General features: G+C 40.4%; 4 protein-coding genes across 6 annotated transcripts; 1 reads left to right on the top strand and 3 right to left on the bottom strand.

Moving 5' to 3' along the window:
* The first annotated feature begins 417 nt into the window (after positions 1-417).
* ccdc33 (coiled-coil domain containing 33) lies at positions 418-6344 on the top strand. 2 transcript variants are annotated; one of them, XM_085779070.1, is made up of 11 exons: positions 418-555; positions 1532-1737; positions 1840-1903; positions 3846-4041; positions 4809-4897; positions 5009-5137; positions 5254-5347; positions 5580-5683; positions 5846-5935; positions 6027-6143; positions 6240-6344. In XM_085779070.1, exons 1-11 carry the CDS (start codon positions 505-507, stop codon positions 6291-6293), a joined length of 1194 nt encoding a protein of 397 aa, XP_085635196.1. In that variant the 5' UTR covers positions 418-504; the 3' UTR covers positions 6294-6344. The 2 variants fall into 2 exon arrangements, with proteins under 2 accessions (XP_085635196.1, XP_085635194.1); XM_085779068.1 differs by lacking the exon at positions 6240-6344 and having other exon boundaries at positions 442-555; positions 6027-6178.
* A 68-nt stretch (positions 6345-6412) lies between these two features.
* On the bottom strand, positions 6413-9721 carry cyp11a1.2 (cytochrome P450 family 11 subfamily A member 1, tandem duplicate 2). Its single transcript, XM_085779067.1, has 9 exons — positions 9382-9721; positions 8979-9134; positions 8654-8853; positions 8348-8551; positions 8090-8253; positions 7851-8017; positions 7283-7361; positions 6974-7165; positions 6413-6875 (listed from the first exon to the last, which is right to left on the bottom strand). The coding sequence occupies exons 1-9, from the start codon at positions 9651-9653 to the stop codon at positions 6741-6743; spliced, it is 1569 nt and encodes a 522-aa protein (XP_085635193.1). The 5' UTR covers positions 9654-9721; the 3' UTR covers positions 6413-6740.
* Positions 9722-10025: 304 nt separating this feature from the next.
* Positions 10026-14959, bottom strand: stoml1 (stomatin (EPB72)-like 1). Its single transcript, XM_085779066.1, has 7 exons — positions 14592-14959; positions 13534-13640; positions 13285-13434; positions 11080-11283; positions 10801-10999; positions 10526-10711; positions 10026-10328 (listed from the first exon to the last, which is right to left on the bottom strand). Exons 1-7 carry the CDS (start codon positions 14746-14748, stop codon positions 10132-10134), a joined length of 1200 nt encoding a protein of 399 aa, XP_085635192.1. The 5' UTR covers positions 14749-14959; the 3' UTR covers positions 10026-10131.
* Positions 14960-15558: 599 nt separating this feature from the next.
* nr2e3 (nuclear receptor subfamily 2, group E, member 3) lies at positions 15559-18324 on the bottom strand. 2 transcript variants are annotated; one of them, XM_085780590.1, is made up of 8 exons: positions 18130-18324; positions 17765-17915; positions 17508-17611; positions 17110-17373; positions 16758-16945; positions 16422-16662; positions 16230-16338; positions 15559-16078 (listed from the first exon to the last, which is right to left on the bottom strand). In XM_085780590.1, exons 1-8 carry the CDS (start codon positions 18203-18205, stop codon positions 15946-15948), a joined length of 1266 nt encoding a protein of 421 aa, XP_085636716.1. In that variant the 5' UTR covers positions 18206-18324; the 3' UTR covers positions 15559-15945. The 2 variants fall into 2 exon arrangements, with proteins under 2 accessions (XP_085636716.1, XP_085636717.1); XM_085780591.1 differs by having other exon boundaries at positions 15562-16078; positions 16230-16335; positions 18130-18278.
* Between the last annotated feature and the right edge of the window lie 4521 nt (positions 18325-22845).

The raw sequence follows: 22845 nt of genomic DNA, 5'->3' as shown, positions 1-22845 counted from the left end.
GTTTGACATTACTGGTAAGGCTAAGATACAAAAGAGCATACAGTAGCAGAACCACAGTTATTGCACCGGCCATTTCAGTGTGATATTTCCCATCATTATAATATATTGCATGACATATACTGTTTGTTATCTTAATCTATAATGATATATCATAGAATCTTCAAAGTAACAGGTGATTAGACTGTTGAGGAGTGAAAAGTACAATGTTTAGCTAAAATATGATGGAATATGAGCATAAAAATGGAACCACTAACTAATTTGTATATAACTACAGAGCGTGAGAAAATGTATTTAGGTACTTCTTATCACTGCAAAAGAGAGATTCTGAAATGCCAGATACAAATAGATTGTAATGAAACATGATACCACAGAGCTTTGTGCAGAATCCTTCTCGTTAGACTCAAAGTGTTGCTAAGGCTTGTGTTGTGGTTACAGGCTGACTGTTCAGACTTTCGCTTCCACCTTCAGTTATGTGTCCATAAGGACTCTGACATTTTCTGTCGGATGAAGGCCTCAAAAAAGACAAAAGCACTCGTCAGCTCTGCAGCGAGGCAGGTAGGCTCTGGATGTGTGGAGGTATGTGTGTTGGAGGCAGCGCCTGTGGGAAGATAATAGATAATGACTGTGTTTCATGTCATTTCTTTGAATCTGTGCAACCTGGCAACCGCAACCATTGACAGAGCACACTGTATATGCATGGCTCATACTTAAAGGACTTCAGGGCTGTTGACTAAGAGCTCTCATGATATGAAGTGGGCCCTGTATGCATAGTGATGTAACAGCCTACAGAGGTAGAACAGGCCACAGACACACACAAAAAGTATTGAGAGGCCACAGCCGCAATGGTTTTTTTGGGGGGGTTTTTTAATAAAAGCTTCCATTTTCTGTAAAAATGTGTGTGGTGGATTTAATGTTATCATTGCAAAGGTAATTTAGTCCTCCCACATTGTTATGGGAGATGTTTTAGCATTTTGCTTGTTCTGCACAACTACAGTAACAGCCAAAAGTTAATTCTCCTTGCTCATGAATTTTGTTAAATCTAATCATGTATTGTTGAAGTTTGGAAAAAATGGTGACTCCAAGATTAATCCTTTTTTTCCCAGTCTCTTCTTCTTCTTCTTCTTCTTCTTCTTCTTCTTCTTCTTCTTCTTCTTCTTCTTCTTCTTCTTCTTCTTCTTCTTCTTCTTCTTCTTCTTCTTCTTCTTCTTCTTCTTGTTATTATTATTTTCAAATCCCAATATAAAGAAAGTATTGAAGTGATAATCCTTACCTTTGCCACCAACTGTCTTTACATAATCCATGCAGGTATTCAAATATAAACTCTGAGAGATAAATATAAATATGTAAAACTCTAAGCATCAACCTGAAATAAACAAAAGTATGTGATCTTTTTGCGGTTAAAGACAGTCTTTAGGACATCAAACACAATATTATTGTTAAACATTAGATTTATTTTTGTTCTATTCCTGACACAGCTTCAAGATTAATGTGGAGATGGATCTCGCCACTAAAACCAGTGTTTTCTCTACAGCTTCAGAAGCAGAGGTTTCACCTCCCATCTCATGATGCCGTGGCACAGATCCTCCCAGATCACTGGGACCTCGTCAGTGGAGCAAAATCTGAGCTCCAAAATGCAACATATCGGAAGCAAGAGAGACCCGCTAAGAGGGCAGAGTCTTCACCAGCCAACAAACCTAACATAAACCACACATATCATGTTCATCATCCACATAAACGGTAAGACAGATGTGTACATAATATTTCACTAAGAGTAACACTGAGATTTTATGAATTCATTTCATTGTTGAATCAATTTTCTTCATTGTTTCCATTCTTCAGACCCCCTCTGCACGATTTTGCCGATGATCCCAACGTAGCAGAGATCAACAACCTCCAAATTAAGGTGACTGGACACACTCAATATGTTAACTCTAAAATCAATCAGTGAGGCAATCTCCACTGTCACGTTTAGTTAGTCAACGGCAACATGGGAAGGCCTCTGAGACCAAGCGGAAACTGGGAGCCAAAATGGCAGCACATGGAATAGATTAACATTTCTCTGATTGCACTGAAGGAGATCGAGCTGATGAGGTTTAAACTTGTGTTATATATGCATATCCTGACATTTTCTCCTGTTGCTGTGAGCTTTTCTTCATCATTTGATTGTAAATTCACTGTGTAGATCAGTGGATTGGCTAAAATTGACTTTATGTTGATTAATGTAGAATTTGATGATTTCACAGTGACGCTGCACCCATTAGTGTATGATGATAATGACACACCCTCATCCAGCTTCCTCGGCATCCTCAAACCAGCTGCCTTCTATCTTTGATGTATTACTGTCAGGGAGTGACAGTCTGTATGACAAGCAAGACTATTTTACTGTGTTTAAATCACAGTATGGGGAGGGAACCCCCAGTGTTCACCTGCAGAAACCGAGGCTCCCCTTTTATTTCTGACACATGAAGGGACGTTGGAGAGCTGTCTTTCCCATCATGCCTGTGGGCCCCCCAACAGAGACACAACCTCATCTACAGTCATGATTGTCACCTCTTCACTGCCCTTTCAATTAGATGCTCAATTTCATCCTTTGGTCCCATGGGAGTCACAAACACACCATCTAAGATTGGAATCCCCTAATCGACCACCACCTCACACACACACACACACACACACACACACACACACACACACACACACACACACACACACACACACACACACACACACACATGTAACCATGCAGCTGGATCCTACTCTTAGTCTCCATAGTACATTTCCATCTATTCAACTTGATAGAGGGGCCTGTGACAGAGCAGAGAACAATACTGGTAGCCAACAGGCACATGCCTTACACAGAAAGATGCCCTGATAACAGCTCTGCAACAATGTGATCCCTGAAAAGGAGCTCTGAATGCTTCCCTGGAAACTATAATCAGTGAGGAATATTTTATGTGTAAGATTGGCAGAATGTGGGAAAAAAGCAAAGAAAATCTGTGAAAAGTTAGATATATGTCAAATTGTTGTTTTTTAGTTTCATAATGAAATATTCTCAAGAATTTGGCACAAATTTCACCTTTGCAGTTCAGTAGATGGGCTTTCACAGTCGGATGCTCCCTGAATGCACGACTAGGATTTATCCAAAATCCTCTGTTAAAGCTCCCGTGACAAAAGACGGCACCATAGGCTGTTGTTGTCCCTCTGGATCTGAGGAGCTAGGGTCTGAATAAAATGTAACCCGGCCTTAGACAATCGGTTAAGAGGAACATCACACTTTATGCCAGAATTTTATGTTTTGGCTCAGCTGTGTCCCATTAGTCATTTCTCATATTAGGTGTTCATCTGAAACCAGAAGTAATCAATTATTTATTGGGACACTGAGCCTCAACTGTACACACAATGGGAATTTGTCTTAATGTGGAGAAATGTCCTGTTGTCTACATCCTGGAAGACTCTGTTAAAAATGGGGTTGAAGAGACACCTAGAGGCGAGATTAATGTAGAACAACACAACATGAAAACATCCCTTTATGTTACTGGGGATTATGTTGATATGTATGTAACACTGGCCATGTGTTGTTCTTGATATTTGTAGGAAAAAACTGACATGCAGCCAAAAAAAAAACAAACAGTCAATGTTTCTGGTTATTGGGTACCGGTATTCCACTGGGGAGTAATAGGTTTCAGTCATTTTTGCACTTTACACCAACCTTAAACTTAAACACAGTTGCACAAATGAGCACTAAAGAGGATTAGCCTGAAAAAGGGGGTGAGATTACTATTGTTAACAAATATCCCCCTTCAAGTTTCAACCATGAGATTGACAGGTAACTCTTGTCCATCAAGGAGGTGGAAAACTATCGTTCAGCCATGAATAAGATGGCAGAAGACATCATAGGGCTGAGAACACAGTTGGTGACAGTGGAGGCAGAAAACAGCCAGCTCCGCAGTGATTTGTCTCTGCACCAGCACCATGGCAAAGATCTGCAAGATGAGGCAGACGTTGACGTCATGACCAAGGCTGAGATTTCTGACCATATAGGTAAACCACAACAGAACACTATGCTTGATGACTCAAACGTTCATTCATTAGTGTCCAGTCTTAACACGAGCCTGAGCTAAAACCACGCAAAAAGACCAGCGACTGATATTCCTTCAGTTCTTCAAAAGATGAGATTAAGTGTTAAAAAAAATAACCAGATTCATCAATGTCAGAAAGTTTACCACCCAGCCAGCAGTTGAACCTTTTGCCCATGATGCTGTGAATTTAAGGGCATTTCATTGGCACGTGACGTAGTGATATGGACAGCGGCCCACTGTGTGTTTGCAAATCCTTGTGAGAGTCTCCTCTCATGCAGACTGTGCTGTTTAGTGATAAGGCAGCTCATTTAGGCCACAGACCCTGATAAGCTCTGTCGCTGGTACATCCCTTATCTCCTGAAGGACAGTCTGTGACCCTCAGAGAAAAGAGATGTTCACAAAGGTTTCTCTGCTGGCATCAAAGCAGAGGGACTAGATTTAAGTCACATCCAAAAGAAAATCCATAAGATTTCAAAGGATTTACTGATGAGTGTTTTGATCATAATTGTTCAAATCGCCAGGCCTCAGACTCGACATGTTCATCTTTATAGATTTCCATTTCAAATACTAACTCATCTTATGACTGACTGTCAACTTGCTTTTCCCAAGTTAACATATGCTTCCAAAACTATCATGTTTCTATGTTAATAAGATGCTGCTCAAATACAGACAGGAATGTATCTTTACCAATATTTATGCTGCTGTGTGTATGCTGCTTTCCTTTTGAAGCCTCTCTGAAATTCAAGCTGGCCAATGAGGCCAGTAAGGCGGCTTCGCAAAGAGACAGGATCCAGCAGCTGCAAAATGAACTGATCAAGGTTAGAGGATGAACCAAACCACACGTGAAACTTAAATTCAGTTTTTTGTCACTGTATTTGTAGTGTTTATGTAGTTGTCTACCCTTTCGTGTTCCCATGGTTGTTGTGCAGAAGAACGACAGAGAGAGAGAGCTGCTTAAACTTCACAAAGACCGGCAGCAGCAGGAGCATCTGCAGCACCACCAGGGTCACCTGGCAAAGATGGCAAGTTTGGGGGCCACAGTCAAACAGCAGGAAAAGGTGAACAGTGAGAAAAACGTCTGTCCGGGCTGCATGTAGCGGTGTAGCATTTATATCTAGTTTATCAACAGGGAATGCTTGCGACTCTCTGTACTTGTGTTATCCCAATTTTTTAGGTGATTGAGAAGATGGAGAAAGCATTCAACAGCAGACTCACAGAGAGGAACAGAGAAAGTGGTGACAAAAGTCTGCCTTTGAAAAAGCACAGAGGTGAGTGGACTGAGTGAGGTGAAAATATACACTTACTGAGCACTTTATTAGGAACGTGTCCCTTTGCCTCCACATGACATTGGAAACATTCCTATAGGTCCGTATTTCAAGCTCCTGACCTGTATGTGCATGATTTCATGTATTGCAGTGCCGCCAACTGACTAGCTGATTGAATAATTGCATGAATAGATAAATAATGAATTAATTGATAAACTCTCCTCATGCTGTCTAGGTGAGACTGCGTCGGCCCTGGCAACAGAAAATGCTCGTCTCCGTGAAGAGCTGGATCGGATTCGCAGGCAGCCTACTCCTGTCATTGTACAGCAGTCAGAACAGGTACTCCCACAAGACAGAATTTAGAGACGCTTATGTTATGTTGGATAAGTGATTATAGCCAAGCATTATGATTTCATACAGTATGACCACTAGAACATACCACAATACCCAATAAAATATGTACGTTTTGTCTGAAAGTGACATGTGTCATGTTTCCCTCAGAGAAAAGAGGTTCAACCACTCAAGGAGAGACTGAGTTTACTGAATAAACTAGAGAAAGCTGAGGCCAGAGTCCAAACCCTCGAGGCTCAGGTAAAAAGTCATGTGCTGCTGCATACAGTATGTCTCACCCAGGGGGCTCACGGTTGCTCACATGCTCTACCGCTGTTTGTATCTGTTACAGATAATGGACAACTCTAAACTGTGGGGGAGAGAGAAACAGGATCTGTTGACCAAACTGAGCGAGCACAAGCACGGGTTTGTCCGAACATCCACCATGATCCTTCATAATGGTTCTCCGGTCAGTTGAGTACAGTTATTCTTCACTTTCAATACTGTGCTCTCATGTATATTTTAAATTATGGAACAGTTTCTTCCTCTGTCATACTTCTTTCAGAGGGCTGTATCCGATTCCTTACATCAGCAAAGCACAGAGGAAGCAGAAAACTGAAAAGTGCCCTTATAAATAACTGGAAAAAATTATAGAAAAAGATATAGATCTAGACATATTTTGTGTCAGTTGAATTGTTTATTCATTTGTTTGTTTTAAAATATTTACATATATTTCCTGAACAAAGACACTGTACATTCCAGGTTTATTAGTAAAGTGTACATACGTATATAGGCTTAATATTATAATAATGTATTATTATTTACTAAGTAATATACACAATGCATATAAAATTTGTTCACCAGTTATGGAATTACTGAGGTAATTTGTTCATGCACATTTCTTTTTCTTTCCTCATGTTTTTTTTTTCTTGCTTTCTGTCAGCATACCAGGCTGGAAGGTTTTATTCAGTATGTATATTGTGGTACTTGGTGAAGCCCTTTATAAGTATGTGTGATAAAGGGAAAACCAAAAGGACCTGTTTTGTCATGCACATCATCATTTCTCTCATATATGGTGTTGCTGACTAGTTTGTAGAGGTTTCAAAGTCAGGATTATGGGCTTGTCTGGTAACAGAATGAGCTCGAAGGTGCTCTGCACTTCCACGTGGCGCGGCTTCTCAACTCTGAAGTTCTCCAGCATCTGCAAACGCCAGATAGTATAATGCAAACAGTTAGTACGATGTGTAAATGTGTGACAGAAAAGTGGGGAAACTGCTCTGTGTTCATTGTATATCTCACATGGATGAGGAAGAGTTGCATCTCTGTCTCAGCTATCCTGCGTCCTAAACATTGACGGGGGCCAAAACCGAAGCCCAGGCTTTTGAAGTAGTGTGTCTCTGTCCTCAGCCAGCGGGAAGGCTGATACTGCTCCGGACGAAAAAACACTTTGGGGTCCCTTCCCATTGCATAAAGTCCTAGCTGAACCAAAGTCTAAACACAAACAAAAAACAATTAACATTGCCTCTCACACTGCACAGCTTGGAGGGAAAAAAAGCTCAAATACAAGAACATGACTAGATAATTTATCATTTGGCTTGTCTCTCTTACCCCAGCTGGGATGTGGTAGTTTTGAATAATGATATCCTCTGCTGTGTATCTTTGCAAGCTCACTGCAATTGGGTGTAACCTGTGGCACAAAAGTGAAAATTCAGTATCAAAAGAGATTTATTAACTCTGTGGCAGCAGATGGCAGAACTAAGATTATTATTAAAAATAAATAAATAAAAAAAAGTCAAAGAAACTGTATCATAGGTAAAATGTATTGTTACAAATGTGAAAGAGTAAATATGACAAAGTATGTCCATACATATGAGGACATGTTGTGTAGCTGGACTTCTAAACACCTATGTGTTACATTGATACAAACAAATTAAGGGTGAAATAAATCCAGGAAGGGCTCCCTATACTTGATCAATTAGGAAGGATAGGGGCATTAAAGGGAGTGGTGCAATTTAGATGAAATGAGAAGAGGACACAGACAGTGAAACCAATAGCTGGTCTAGACTGTGATCCAATTATCAAGTCTTCACTTCCCAATATCTGCATTTTCTTTCCCACCTTCCATCTCTGCAGTATTACTGCATTCTTTACAAATGCTTGTAACAGGCGTTTTCACCTCAGTGTTTCCTTCAGAGCTCCTTTGACCAAGGGAATCCGCTTCAACATCTCTGGTAGGTCTCCCTGGCTTTCAGCCCGAGCTGCAGCCACCTCTGCCCTCAGCTCCTCCTGAAGGCTGGGGTGCTTGGCTAGTTCATACAGTGTCCACAGCAGCGTTACAGAGGTCTGAAACACACAAACTGAATTCAGCAGTCTTATAGGATAAAAAGAAGTCACAGTGGAGATTAAGTTTCTTACTGTATCTACTCCTCCAGCCATTAGCTCAGTTACGCTGGCCTTGATGTCTTCAATGGATAACTTGTCCAGCATGAGCAGGCTGGCTAGGACTCCTGGGTATTTATTTGAAGCGCCAGTCTCCTCCTGACGTAACTGCCTGTAGATGTTCTGGATGCAGCGGTCCGCTGATGTAACAAAAGTATAATACTGGAATAAGAAATGTGTAGTTGTATAAGATATAGTAATAGTAAATATCAATCATGGCCCTCTGAGTCCTACCTTGGTTGAAGATCCCATCCCATGCCTGCACATGGTCCCTCCACACCTTCGCTCCAATCTGTCTCAACAGAGCAGGAGGTATGTACAGCATGGGGGAGGTAGTCTTGAACATGAGGGTGATGCAGTCAATGAAGTGTTGAGCTTCAGGGTCAATGTAGTCCAGCATCAAACCCAGACGCTCACCATACAGCACCGAGCTCACCGCTGTGCAGAAACAGAGCAAGCAATTTGTCAGGAACAAATCGGCTGTGACCTACACTGTGAGAATATCAGATACAAATCATTAACGATAAAAGTCAGTCCTACATTCTAGTGCATATTTAAAGAGTTCTTGAGAGAGGTCTGTAGTCCATTTGTTCTGGCCACTTCGCTTTATCTTTTTGTGAACTCTGGCCACAAAATCCTGGCCCACTTCGTCCAGCAAAGGCACAAAGTTTTCCAGCACTTTGGGGGAAATCACTTCCTTGTTGAGAATCACCCGGTTTGACCTCCAGTCTTCTCCGTTCCTGTGGGAGGATCAGATGTCAACTTCAAATGGGCCCATGGTCTCACAGCAGTTTATAAACCACGTGTAAAAAATATTAGTGAAAAACAAATAATACATGCAGAGAGATATAATAGTACCACATACTTGAGTAAAACTCCATATTTGCGATTCCTGTAGTCTCTGTATGCTGTCCATGCTTCAACTTTCAGTCTTTTAGGATAATGGCCCTCTGCTTTAAACAAGATGGCAGCATCCTCAGGATTGATGATATTTACACTTTCATAATAACCTATTTTTTCCCTGGCATACAAAGGAAGAGAAGGGGTTGAGATTGAGAATACCATATCAGCTGCTTGTTTTCACAAAATATGACCTTGTGCATTGTAGGTCACAGATGCTATCATGAAACAAAAAAATATTTTTATTTGGACTGGAAGACATCTTCCAATGACACAATTCAGAGTCACAGATGTTTTGTCTCTTTAACTTAAGATAGTAGACACTGAAGTATTATAAAGATTTATGAAACTCCCTTGACTCTCATTACCTGTAGATCGGTCCGAAAGTCTTGAAGTTCTGCACCATGATACGATGAAGGTTTTTGAATCCGTCCAGTTTCCAGAAATTGTACAAGTTGGCCACCCCATTCTTCCACAGTCCAGGTATCTCTCCGAAAGGCCTGACAATGGTACCGCTTTCTGAGAACGCCTGTTTTACCACTGGCATATTACTGCTGCAGCGGACACCTGATGATGCGAGCTCTTGTATCCAGGATACAGGCAGCGTCACAGGGCTGCGCCACACACTCCACCTGGCCATCCTACCAACTAAAATGCTCACTCTGTTCTACCTTCAGCAGCTACAGTACTCTTGCTTTCCCAGGGACAGCTGGCGTAAAAAGGAGGCTGGTCTAAATAGTCAGCCCCCCCTCATCATGCTGATCAAGGCTCTCCAGTTCATAGTTACAGCCTAACAGAATACACCACAGCACAATATGTGTATGACGTTTTTAAACCGTATTAACTGAATCAATCAGACAATTTTATTAACACAGAATCCTTTATTCATCTCTTAGTAAAAGTGTGTCAAAAGATGTATACACAAAGCTGACAAAAATTAGGCCTGAAGACCTTCAATACATTTGTTGTTTTTGTAAACAAGCTTTGATTTGTGAAGAAAGACAAGGCCATTACGGAAATAATTCAGTTTCAATGTTATCACTGCACACATGGAAGATTTGTACTTTACAGTTAAAATCAAGGATTTTATAAATACATAAACAAAGTTTATATGAAGGCTATCTCTTAAGAAGCTTTATAAGTTCCTCCAGTTTCATGGCAGTCCTAATGTCTCCTTGGATTTTAAGCCTGCCACTGGTGTATGCAGCAAATGTTTGTAGCCTGCCCTCGAACATGGCCAGAAGGTCACTGTCACTCATACTCAATGTCACATCTGGTTGTCGGTACATGAACCCTGATCCAACTGCACCGCTACCTGCAGAACACACACACAAAGTAAAAGAGATATTTGATAGTTATGTAACTGGACTTTTGTTTCTATTTACCACAAACACTTCAATATTATTCTTCCACAGATTCATTTTACATTGTTTGCAAACAACTACAGGCCTTCTCTCAATGAAAATTCAATTTCAATTGTTGCATATCACAACAATATCTGCAACCCATTACCTTGGCTTAAATCCACATAGTAACTGTGAAGCTGTCCATCACGTGAGCTGATGTCAAACTGGAAACAGGCGCCAACTTGGCAGACCAAAGTTTCAGAGAGCAGGGGCTTCACCCTGTCAAGCAGCTCTTCAACAGAACCTGCTGTGGCTTGACTGCTGAGCTCATCCGTAAAAGTTATGCTGACCTCTGAGGGGAGAAAAAGGCACAGATTCATTACACAGCATCATCACAGTGGCGGCGTGTTGTACAGAAGTAGCTGTGAGTGTCAGTCAAACCTTGTTGAGGCTGTGGGTTCAGAAAGTGCATGGCCAACTGCTGAATAGGGCCAGCGAGGCCTTCCAGTCCAGGCACAGAGGAAGGCATGATGAGGGGCTCAGAGGTCCCTGCTTCTGTTGCTTTCAGGACAGACCCCAGGGTAAGCTCTACCCTGTCCACCTCCAAACCCCAGGGTTGAGTCATCTCATTAATATCCACCTGTAAACAGCAAGATATGATGCAAGTCTGGGCTGAATCAGTGAAAAGCCAGCAGAGAGTTACTCCACTGTGGGTCTCACCTGAAGATATTCTCCCAGTTTGAGTCTCTCGGTTTGGACCTCGTAAGCGGTCTTCTTGGCCAGACTGTGGGTTAAAGCATTCTGTGCTGTCATCCTGGTTGAGGCGTTCAGGTCCTGGACTGATACCACGGACATGACCGGGTTCCAGATCCTGAACTGGATGTCTGCTCCCACTGACAGCACACCACCGTCACGAGTGGTCACCTGCAATCATAGGGTAAGATCTAGTTTCATGGATGCAAACATTTGCCACAATTTAAAGAACATAGAAACATCCCCCTTTAATTCTTTTTGCAGGCTTTCATATTTTCACTGTCCAATACTAATACTCTAATACTGACCGAGTACGCAGTTCTAGACAAATTTTAACTTTGCAGATATAGACTTCAAACTAAATTTTGAGTCATTTGCATGTAATGAAGAAAGTTTGGTTGGAATAAGCACATGTAACACAGTCCAACCCCCACTCTAAACTCTCATGTCTGAAACAATGGAACTACTTTGTATGCATTGTACTTTTAATTATTTGAAACTGAATCAATCACCTATGTTCGAATTTCACTATTGATTTATTTGATTTATTTACTTATTTAAAAAGGACAGTGTGCAGTGACATTAGTTATTGAAACAATAAAAAGATGGCTGCACCAGATTTAGCGGAGCCGCTAATTTCCATCTGTAGTCCTGTAGCGACAAACATATAAACATAACAATTACGAATTGACAGACAAACGGTTACAACAAACATGGCAATTGGTAAGCCTACATAGTACATAGCAACATGACAGTTTTAAAAGCCTACCTGAAGTGCGCTAAGAGGTGATTAAAGGAATAAAGTATTAGAGTGCAATAAATAATTAATCAAATACATGAGTTTTACATAAAGGGTTATTTAAAGATCTGTTAAAGGATCTGTTATCAGTTACCTATTAGGTCTTTAGTTATATGGTAAGTTTTACTGGGTGCTATTCATACCCTTAACCTCTGAGTTGGACAGACAAGCATCAGGGCTATTCTGCCATGTCTTCCATGTGTCACTGAGTGGTTATTAACGTATATCTGCCATCCCTGAACTAAGATTGATGTCAGATTTCTTAATAGCAGAATTAAATGCTTAAAGGGATAGTTCAACATTTTGGCAAATTGGCCCATTGCCATGATCCCTATAGTCTTAGGAGTAGGTTTGTTGCCTTTATTTGTCGGTGCAAGCTATTCTTAGAACGGTGGAACCGAGCCACGAGCTGCTCAGAGCTACGCTACGGAGGCTAATGGGATTTCTTGGTTTCCCTCATCAAATTCTTCAAATACACAATCCAAGAACTCCAAAACGCTCTCGTGGACAAGTTGTGACCTACACGTTCACCACGCTATGAGATAATAACGGAACATTACGAGACAGAGTTGTTTTTTGCAAATGTAGAGATTGCTTGCCGAAAAACTGCCACTGACGGGAACATGAATCAATGGTTTTGCATGAATTTACCGCAAAAACAACTCTGTCTCGTAACGTTCCGTTACTATTATTACCAGAGATCCTTCAAAAAGTGATAGTTTCATATGTCCCCTTTAAGTATCACACTGTATCAATTAATTGGTGTTCTCTTAATCTCCCATTACATGCATCACCTGCCAAGTGAACAACAGTGTACCAACACTGCCATCTGTTGGACAAAGTGAGCCACACACATCCAACAGAAATGTTGATTTAGCTCAGTATTGTTGATCACCAGCTACAACTCAGCTCACATCTCATACAAGAAACACACATTAACATTTTACACAATTTTGACAAAAGACACTCTGCCAAACTCTGGTTGCCTGTGATGAGCATAAAATATGTGTGATCAGAACACCTGTTTACGTATATTATTGTTGTGTTTTTTGTAATATGTAAAAGAGTTACACTATAATTTTTGTATAGTTTACTTCACGCACTGATGACATGTCCAAACTGCACCAAAAGGTGTATTATACAACACTGAATGAAAAGAAAGACCAGTTACATGTGTCTGCAAGCTGAAAGGACAACCTCTGGGAATCTTATCAACGTCATAGCTTTCATTTCATGTAACTGTTTTTTCTTACCTATACAACCTTAGTGTAATAGTAGAAGTAGAAATATTTCATGTCAACAAGTTCATCATACAATAATGAACAAGTTCATCATAACAGCTGACTAAGGATGAATGGAGTACTGCGATTTACCTGGCAAGGGGGGATGTTGAAGGCGCGGGTACGGAGGTCTACTTTCCGCCACTGATCAATGAGGGGAAGCACAAGGACAATACCAGGACCCTTTGGAGGACAAATTCGCCCCAGACGAAACACTACTATCCTCTGATAGTTAGGCACTGTCTGCAGACGACAAAAAAAAAAAAATCAGACTCACAGTTGTTTTTTCTCTGTGAGTGGACATGCAGTGGGAATAAATGATGTGAGATCATTGCAACTTACTTTGAGCACAAACCATCCTGTTATAGGGAATGTTATAAAAGTGCAGATGTAGACAAAGAAGATGACAACCAGGTTGCAAATCCAGGAAAGACATCCTTGGGTGGTGTCTTTAGGAAAAGAGAAAGAGAATCAAACAAACGTGTTGATGTTAAAATAAATAAATAGATGATTGAATTTTAAAAACAGTTGAAGGAGTAGGCCTATGTTGTAGGCCTATGGTAACATTTTGAGAAACAGAGACCCACATATTCTATAGCCTATTAACAGTAAAAACTACTAATATTCAACTTTTGGGTGAAATTTATGGAAAATGCAAAAGGTCCATGCTATAGTGATATTATATCGTGAAAGCAGGACATTTAAGTAGAAATATTGAATGGTAATTTTTTCATCTCAAACTATTTATTGAAACAAACGCTAACAACAGTAGTGGATATACCACAATAAAAAAATGTCAATGTCTCAATAAGTGGTCAAAGCACGTCCACTTTTGTGACACTTCCCGTCTCTCTGTGTCTCTGTTCAACCTGATGATGACACTCTGAGCTCAGTGGACACTTCCCTCTGACAGCATCCCATCGTCTGAAGCTTCGATGTCCAGGTACTGTTGATGGATTGGTAGGTGTCATCTTGGTCTCATGATGCCAAAATGTGAAGAGCATGATGAAGAGGACTGTTTCCATACAGACTGTCACTGAACCAGAACATTTAGTGGTCGATTCATGGATCAGACACTTGTTGTGGTTTTTGTGCTTAATCACGTTGTTAGAGAACAGCATGTTGATGTTATACAATATCCCTAACTTTTTGTGAGTAGTGTATAAGATGATCCTGCAGATTCTATGCATATTACACTTTTTTAATTATAGATTCAATGTTATTTCATGACGATTCAGATGGGACTTTCAACACAATAAATACACAATAAACAGGCTTAATTTAATAGTAACAGAAGCCTGTTATTTATATTGGAGAGGTTTGCTGTTGGAGTTCATTCAAATATAATATCTCATCACGTCCACAAAGCTCACTCCAGTCAGTGTTTGTTAGTTACCTACCAGTGAAGTCGTTTTCAGAGACTCTGGGGATGTAGTCAAATGACAGTCCCTTGTCAAAGCGCCTGTGTGAGAAGTTGTTGGTGTCCACAAACAGCCCGGGAGTCCTGGGAGCTGTCTGCTCCCTCTGAGGCAGCAGCTGATACGACTTGCTAAACATCGTGTCTTATTTTAAAACTACTCCATGTTATGTATCTGTCTCCGCTAACAGATGACAGCCAAAACCGCTAGGCTGAAGTAAGTTACGCCGTTATATTTCTAGGCTAGCTCATTATGCTACTACCAAGTTGTTCCGTGTTGTTATGGTGTTGTTGCTCTTCGTCTTCTCTGTGTTTCCGGACTCATCATCAGTCCATGCGCTCATTACTGCCACCTACTGTTCCTGAGGTTGCCTACATACTGCAGGACAAGGCAGGGAGAGGCCACATGTAATCTGACGTGCTTTCCAATTCCCCATTAGACATTTTTTTTTGCAGTCAGATGGACAATTCTGTACTGGATGATGAGGGATTACACCTGGATTGAGACAACAATTGATCCTGAATCTTTAGCAGGTTTTAGCACGCTCTCGAAGATTGCCCTACTCATTCAAGATAGGCTACTGGATTTTTCAGGCCATGAAAACTGAAAATGTGTGCTGAAATGTTACATAGCAGATGTGTTATATTCTGTTTTCCTTCCATTGACCCAGTAAATAGAGGACTTTTAGTCAAATAAAGCAAATACAAAATTTATTTAGGGCAAATAACTATAAATAAAACACTTATTAAACTGTAATTCAAAAAAAAAAAGTCAGTGCCTATATGCAAAATGAGGTGTCATCCGCACAAATTTAACATTTACAGAACAAATGCTCACATTCATTTAAATAATACTGTAATAAAAAATGCATTCCCAGCAACTTAGTACCTGTATTTAAAATGAGTTCCCATGTTTGTTATCAGCAAAAACTGAACATTTACAGAGTAGCCTAAATGGTGTTCAGTTTCCACTGAGCAAAAACTGTTTGTTGTTTTAATTTGAATGCAATAAACCGTAACAGCTTTTTAGGACATTTTGTCCTATGGTATGAAAAGCACATGTTTTACAAATGATATAAATAATGGCCAAATAAGTTATGATAACGTGACAGTGAGTCAACATGTACCATATCAGGACCCTAAAAATAAAGAAGCAGCAAAATGAAATTCAACTATCAGTATTTTTACTACCTGCATGTACATGTGCTTTGTGAGGCATGTCAAAATGTCATTGCTGTAAATATCTAGTAGACCTGAATATGTGAGCTGAATGATGAGGAAACGTGTTGTTTATTGACTGTGCTGTCCTCGTAGAGGTCTGTTTTCTTGATGCTTGTTCAGTTTTTGAACATGTCACACAGCAGCTTCTCCATGGGTGTGCTGCCAATGGTCCTGTGAAAGAACAGCTGCTCTATTTTCTCGGAGCTCACAAAGCGGAGGGACGGCAGCAGAAGTAACAATCTCCCAAACCTGGAAGCACAAGAAGAAATTTGAGTAATTTCAATGTTGTTTGTTTGTTTGTTTTTTTTATGCCATTTACAGTATAAACACACATTCACATAATCCAGATATGCCTGTGCTTGAAAATCATCCTGTCAGAAAATTAAGATACAACATTCACCTGGCATTTTGGCTGGGGTATATTGAATGGATGTGTTGACCCAACAACACCTGCGACTGATCCTGTAGATTCTCCACTTGCTCTGAGTCTTTGAGACTGTGCGTCTCTGCTCCAAGGAGACAAAAAGCAGATATAAGTTCAACTGTCCATTCAAAAACAAACTCCAAATTGATGCAATTGATAACTTCTTACCTGACTTGAACAGTACAATGGCTTTCAGGCAAGCAAACTCAGTTGGATCCACAGCCAGGGCCTTGAAGCGATTGAAGACCTCTTCCAGGATGCGGATGTCAGCTGTGGGGAGATTGACTTTGGCCTGCTGTGTTGGGGAAACGTCTGGCAGCGACAGAAGAGGACACCTGTCCATCGGCATGGACCACTGGATAGCACATAGGAGGAACATCTCACTCCAGGCTTCCTCCAGGAGAATTACCTGAGGACATCACAGAGGTAAGTCGCGTCTATAATTCATATGTGTGCAAGTCACCTATAGGAAATGTGCAAAAAACATATCCCAGGTAAGCTCACCTGGTCTCGAAATGGCAGGTGAGCAAAAACAGGTAAATTCTTTGCCCACTTGACAGACATGAAGAGGAGTCGTGCCGACGTCTCATATACACTTTCTGTGCAGGTGGAGGTGTACGGCGACATACGGAAGTCAGTGGGAGTCCGATCTCTCTCTGAATCGTTTGTTGTCACATCAATATTCTCCTCCACTGTACATTAGAGAAAGAGAGTAAAGTCAAATTTCTTGGGTTTCAATCCAGACAAGCGTTTGTGACTCAGAATTGTTTATCACATAGGTAGGCCAAAATAAATCATTAGGTTAAAAATGAATTTCCCCATGTCTCGCTACAAGATCCACTGGAACTTTTCTTACCATCCTCAGGTTCCAGTTTTGCACAGGTCTCAGCAGTTAGCAGGCTGACCATGAAGCGGTGGTTGTTACTGGGGTTGCCACTGGGTTGCATGGTGGCAGAGGTGGCGACAGATGAGCTGACCAGAGGCCTGCAGATGGCTGATGAGTAGGTGGCAGCAGAGATGAGTTCTCGTGTGGTGGCCAGGTGCTCCTTTTTAGTGTCCATGCTTATAGAGTCTAGACTGACGTGTGCTGTGCTTCTGGGCTGTCGCTCATTCTGCACAGCTGCAAAGGGGACAGGTAAATATAGCAATTAGATAGGGACAGGAATGGCTGTACATGATTTGTACTGCCATATGATAGAAATGATACATGCACTACAGTTGTACAGTTAACTTATTCAGAATATCTTTGCTCACCATCTTTGTTCATGCCAGCTTGGAGACACTTCTTTAATCGACAAGCTTGGCATTGGTTGCGATGAGCCTTGTCAACAGGGCACCTGCCAGTTCCAGCCTGACACCTATGATTTTGATTCAAAGAAATACATGAATAAATTATAACTAATAGATGATTAAAATGCAAACATTTTGCTGACAAATAAACTCTATTTCTCTATATTTACCCTAACATAAAACTACATACATGTATTGCATCCAGTCTGCGTCTTGCTCACCTGTAGATGAGTCGTCGTCTCACACTACGCTTGAAGAAGCCACTGCAGCCGTTGCAGGCGTAGATGCCATAGTGTTTACCACTGCTTGAGTCAGAACACACTTTACAAAGCAGGCCTTGGCCAAGTGCTTTTCCTGGGACTAAACTTTTTTCTGTAAAGAACAGACCAAAGAAATAAATACCTGAAATTATTTTCACGCTTTATCAAAGATGAACGGAAGACTTGATTGTACAGATACGTTTTTTCCTGAAAATATTTATTGATTTGTCCTAATATTGTATTTTATATTGTAACACACAAAACTATTGTGGTCATCATCATTATTCTGACAACATAAAGACACATTACAACAATTTGGGGCTCACCTGACTGAGTTCCATCGGTGCAGTCGTCAGAGATGTCAGAACAAAACATGTTCATTTTGGTCACATGGTCCTCCATTTTAAAAAGTGTTCCAATGTTTGAACTTTAAAATTTGTTTAGGCAGTTATTGGCATGTCCAAAGCATTTCCTCCTGTAAGGTGTTGACACACTCAATGCACAAAACCAAAACAGATGTAGAATTTCCACTAAAGTTTAGGGTTCAGATGTAATTTCTTCAGAGATCAGAGTAACTCGAGGAAAGTTTGATGATGTTGATCCAGTGCTGAAGTCCTTTTTCTGCCGTTTCTGATGTAACGTTACGTGAGGTCAGCGGTTACTAGCCTACTTCTACGTCTTCCTGCTTCTTTCTCCCTGTTAGAATGAGTGTGTGAGCCTGAGTCGTCTGGGGGCTTTCTGGAGGTAGACAAGGAGATTAGCAATAGGCGCTGTGTAAGCAAATGCTGATTTGTCATCCTCTTAATCTTTACTGTCTATAAGGGTGAATCAATCAGTCACACCGCCTACAGGCAGAAGCGTACTGAACAAAAGTGAACAATCGAAAAGAAAGGAAAATAACATTTCTTGTTTATTCTCACCTTCATTATTTTCTACCGATCATAACACTATCTCTCCTGTAATCAACACTGTTGTTATTATTCATGGTTCAGACTTTATTCATCATTATTTCCAGCTGTTTCATGTAGAGTGGCTTCACTCATATATTCATCGGATTAGAATGACATTACAATCAAACTGCAACCTAATACCAAAGGAGTTGCTAATCATTACAAGTTCTGTTGGTCTGTGATATTTTACACCAACACCAGTGCAGAATAAATAAACTTGAGACCAATCAAATAGTTTCTGACTATGAAATGGGGGTAAAAGTGGTTACAAGTGAGGAAAAATATAGGCATAAGCAAATAAGCTGTGTTGATGTTATTTTAAATCTAGTTTCTGTGTGTCTTTAAACACTCTGAGCATTGCTACCCACAGCATCAACTTAACGCCATCTTACGAACAGGTAGACTATTCAACCACTACTGCTCAATAAGACATTTCAAGAGACTGGGATACTGATTATTTGTCTTCCTGGTACACAAATGTTCCCTAACCTCCTTTAAACAGAATTGCTGTTACACTCCATTCCAGTTAAGACATCCCCTCTGTGCCATATTGGCCCTGTCAATGACAGTAATGGCCTCAGGAGTAGTACAGCCACCCCAAATCACCAAAGTAGCTTAACCTTGCATGAAATGTGGCCTTGGGGGTGGGCTGACGAAAAGAGGCTGATGAGAAGAAAAACAATTAGTGCAGAGATTGAAAGACCAGCAAAGAGTTGACCCTTAATTCCATTCTTCTGCCATATGGTGGTTACTCTCTGGGGCCTCAGTCTGGCTAATTAGTTGCCCATGTGCAATTTGCTGTCAACAAGGCTCCTAGAATCACTGTTTTTCTCTTTTCCTCTTACCTAAAGCTATTGAACAGCAGGTAAATGTCTGTCCCTATCTGTCAAGCAACAATTATGACTGAAGTCAGCTTTCCGTAGAGTTAAAAACATTGAGTTCAGCTCTTTAATCAGATCACCAACAAAGACACAAAAGATACACACAGACTGATTTATACCATGTCTTTAATCCCTATTAAGTCACTCTTGATTTTAGGAGGACAACTTAGTTTTCAAAACAGAGCTCTTTCTGTTGACTTAAACTGCTGTATAAAAGGATTACGAACTACAGGGGCTGAGCACACAGGGCCATTTGAGCTAAGAACATGTTGTCTGAATCACTTTTATAATCCTGGAACAGGGACACTTTACATTAGGATATCAATGGTCTCAATAGTTGCAGTGGTGTTTGTATACATGTCATTTTCATCCTTGTCAAAGGTTTGCTCTAACTTGGTTTGATTCATTGTTCTTTCATTTATGATTTATTCTTATCAATGTTTGTAAGTTTTGTTTTGTTGCTCTAAAGCATGCCTTTGTTGTATGGTAAGATAGACACCCTTTGGTGAAAAGCATTGTTGAAGGTACAACATGTGGACCTTGAGGCAGATGGATCACAACAACAGAGAACCGCCTGATGACCAAGAGCAGAAATTTGACGCTGCAGTGGACACAGGGTGGGTAGATTTCTGCTGAGGAACACAGATGGTAGGGTCGCACACTAATGGACACCTGTATTGTGTCAGCTGTCCAGGCCAGTGGTGTAATGGTTTGGGGAATGTTTTCTGGTACTCTTAGACCACCTAACACCAATCAATCATTGTTTGAATGCCACAGCCTGAATACTGTTGCTGGCCATGTGCATCCCTTCACCATCTACTAATGCCTTCCCATTCTTCTGATCTCAATCCTATAGAACACCTGTGATATGGTTTATGGATTATGGGATGTGGTGTGGCAGGATTTTCGTAGTGTGAGTGTGCAGCTGACTATTTCCAACATGGAATCCAAAGAATTGAGGCTGGTGAGTGCAAAGGGAAGCACTTGGCCAACAGGGCTGGTATCATGGATACTGTGCCTTGTATCCAGACTAGATATACAACTATGTGAAGCACTTTTGTAGTTCAAATAAAGCTTTAGTAACTTGTGATTTGAGGTCACTTCTCAAAATGTTCTCTGTGGGAAACTGTAAAAGTTTGACACATAAAAAAATGCTTGTTTGCGCTCAGTTATGCAGTGGTTGAGAAATACTATTGTAGAGTTTTTAAGTTCATACAAGCTACACTAAGTCTTTCATTGTGGTCCACAAAACATTTGCACAGAACTTTTGGTTGCAAGACAAATTTACACTTAAAACACCATACATACTTTATGGATAAGTCTAAAATACATTTTAAACTGACCTAAGCAGTACTGAGTATAGTAATCTGGAGTCCCATATCAGATTACATAACATAGTTGTTACTCATATGTGGGGAGCAGCTCATCATCTTATTCTACACATGTGCAGTCAGGAAACTTATCTAATTCACGAAGGTCAATTTGAGGAAAATGTTTGGTTAGATATTTTTGATGTTTTTGTTTCAAACTGGATACTTTGCCCAGCTTGTTTGTGTTCAGTGATAATACATTTACGTCCATATTATGTATAATATATTTAAAAAAAGAGTGTAATTCAGAATTATCATCAAACTGAAACTTGTAAAAGTCCTGCCTGTCCTCTCCTGGATGCGTGTCTCTCCAGTCGTCTGCACCGGTAGGATGCTGCTGCCATCAGCAAAGTGCTGCTTTCCTGGCAGGGATAACTGTCACGTTTCGTCACCCTCAGCCCTGTGATTGTTGTACAGATGCAGCCAATCTTTAGCAGCCTGCTGCCATGAGCCAACTAGATGATTATGTATTTAGTGGAAACATTTGTGATGACGGAGCCCTGCAGGTGATTGAATGCGCGTCACGGGTAAAACCTTAGCTCAGATGCTTGGCAGGTCAGGCAGACTGGCTCTTCAGTAGCGTGTTGTTATCTAGAGCATTACAAAGATAAAAAACTTTTCGCTGCAATCATTTGCACTTCATAAGACATAAGCGGCACACAGCACTGCAGCAGGCTCATGTGTGCACAACACAGTTTTTTGTCCTTCAGATGATGCCCTTGAATGCTAGTTCACAAATCTTTGCATCAGACTAAGCGGCTTCTTGATATAATCTCTTTGAATGTCAGCTATTGTCAAAGAGTGAGATTAACTTTTAAAGTTGTTATCATTAACTTAACACACACAGTGAGCAGGTGCCTGAAGTTGCTGAGGCATAAAATATGCTTTTGATATTAAGCATGTTTATAGTTAGGCAAATTTTGTTTTTACAAAAAGAACAAGATGAATTGGTTGAATAAAATCACTTTTTCATCAGTTATACTCACAAGAATATATATTATTTTTACTTTATGTTATACACACATACATTTAAAATGTAAAGTTAACTATTTCAGATGAATAAAGTCCATAAAATGCTACAACGGGATAATCTTATTCCTGCCCAGTTATCATGGCATAAGCCTCTATTATACCACACTCAGCATGATCTGATTCCAAGTAGATGCGGAGAGAGGTTAACCAAGCTTGGTTGGTTAAGCTTTGTTAGGTTCACTTCAGCGTTTCTTCTGCACCCCCCAAGTCAGATGAAGTAGAAGGATTGAAGTGTCAGCACTATAGCTATACCAGGGATTGCTCCGCCTTGCCATCTGCTGCCACTGCTGTAATCCACACATTGAGAAAATCACTTGTCTCGGTTTATATCAAAGTCATGCTAGCTTGATTCAACAGGTAAACTGACATCAGTGCAGCGCATATGCACGGTAGCCTACTGCTGAGGAAGGAATTGTGAAGCTTATTTTGTTAAATCATCTTACAGTAATAAAAATTCAGAAGATGAACATAGATTAAACTGATCTTTTCAAATAAATTCCCTGAAATTGAAATGTAAATCAACTCTCATGTTGTTTGAGAGATATAGAATGACTGCACAGAATGGATTCTTCTAGCATACTCAACTTGCTTTTTATGATTGTTCTGTTAATGTTTGACTAAAAAGTAGGCCAAACAAGCTTTAAAACAAAATGTGACATATTGTAGCTTGTCATATTTTGCAGTATACTCTCAGCCAAAGCAAAATAAGAGGGGTAACTCAGCACATGAATATAAAAGCATTGCTAGCAGCCCCTAGAGGTAGTGAAATGTGAGTGCCCACACCAAACCAAAACCCAGTCATTAAAATA

Source organism: Trachurus japonicus, chromosome 6 (genome assembly GCF_045865225.1).
Source record: "Trachurus japonicus isolate A0001 chromosome 6, Traja_1.0".
In the NCBI taxonomy this organism is placed as follows: Eukaryota; Metazoa; Chordata; class Actinopteri; order Carangiformes; family Carangidae; genus Trachurus; species Trachurus japonicus.
Note: the sequence above shows the minus strand (reverse complement) of the source record. Positions and strands in the feature narration are given on the sequence as shown.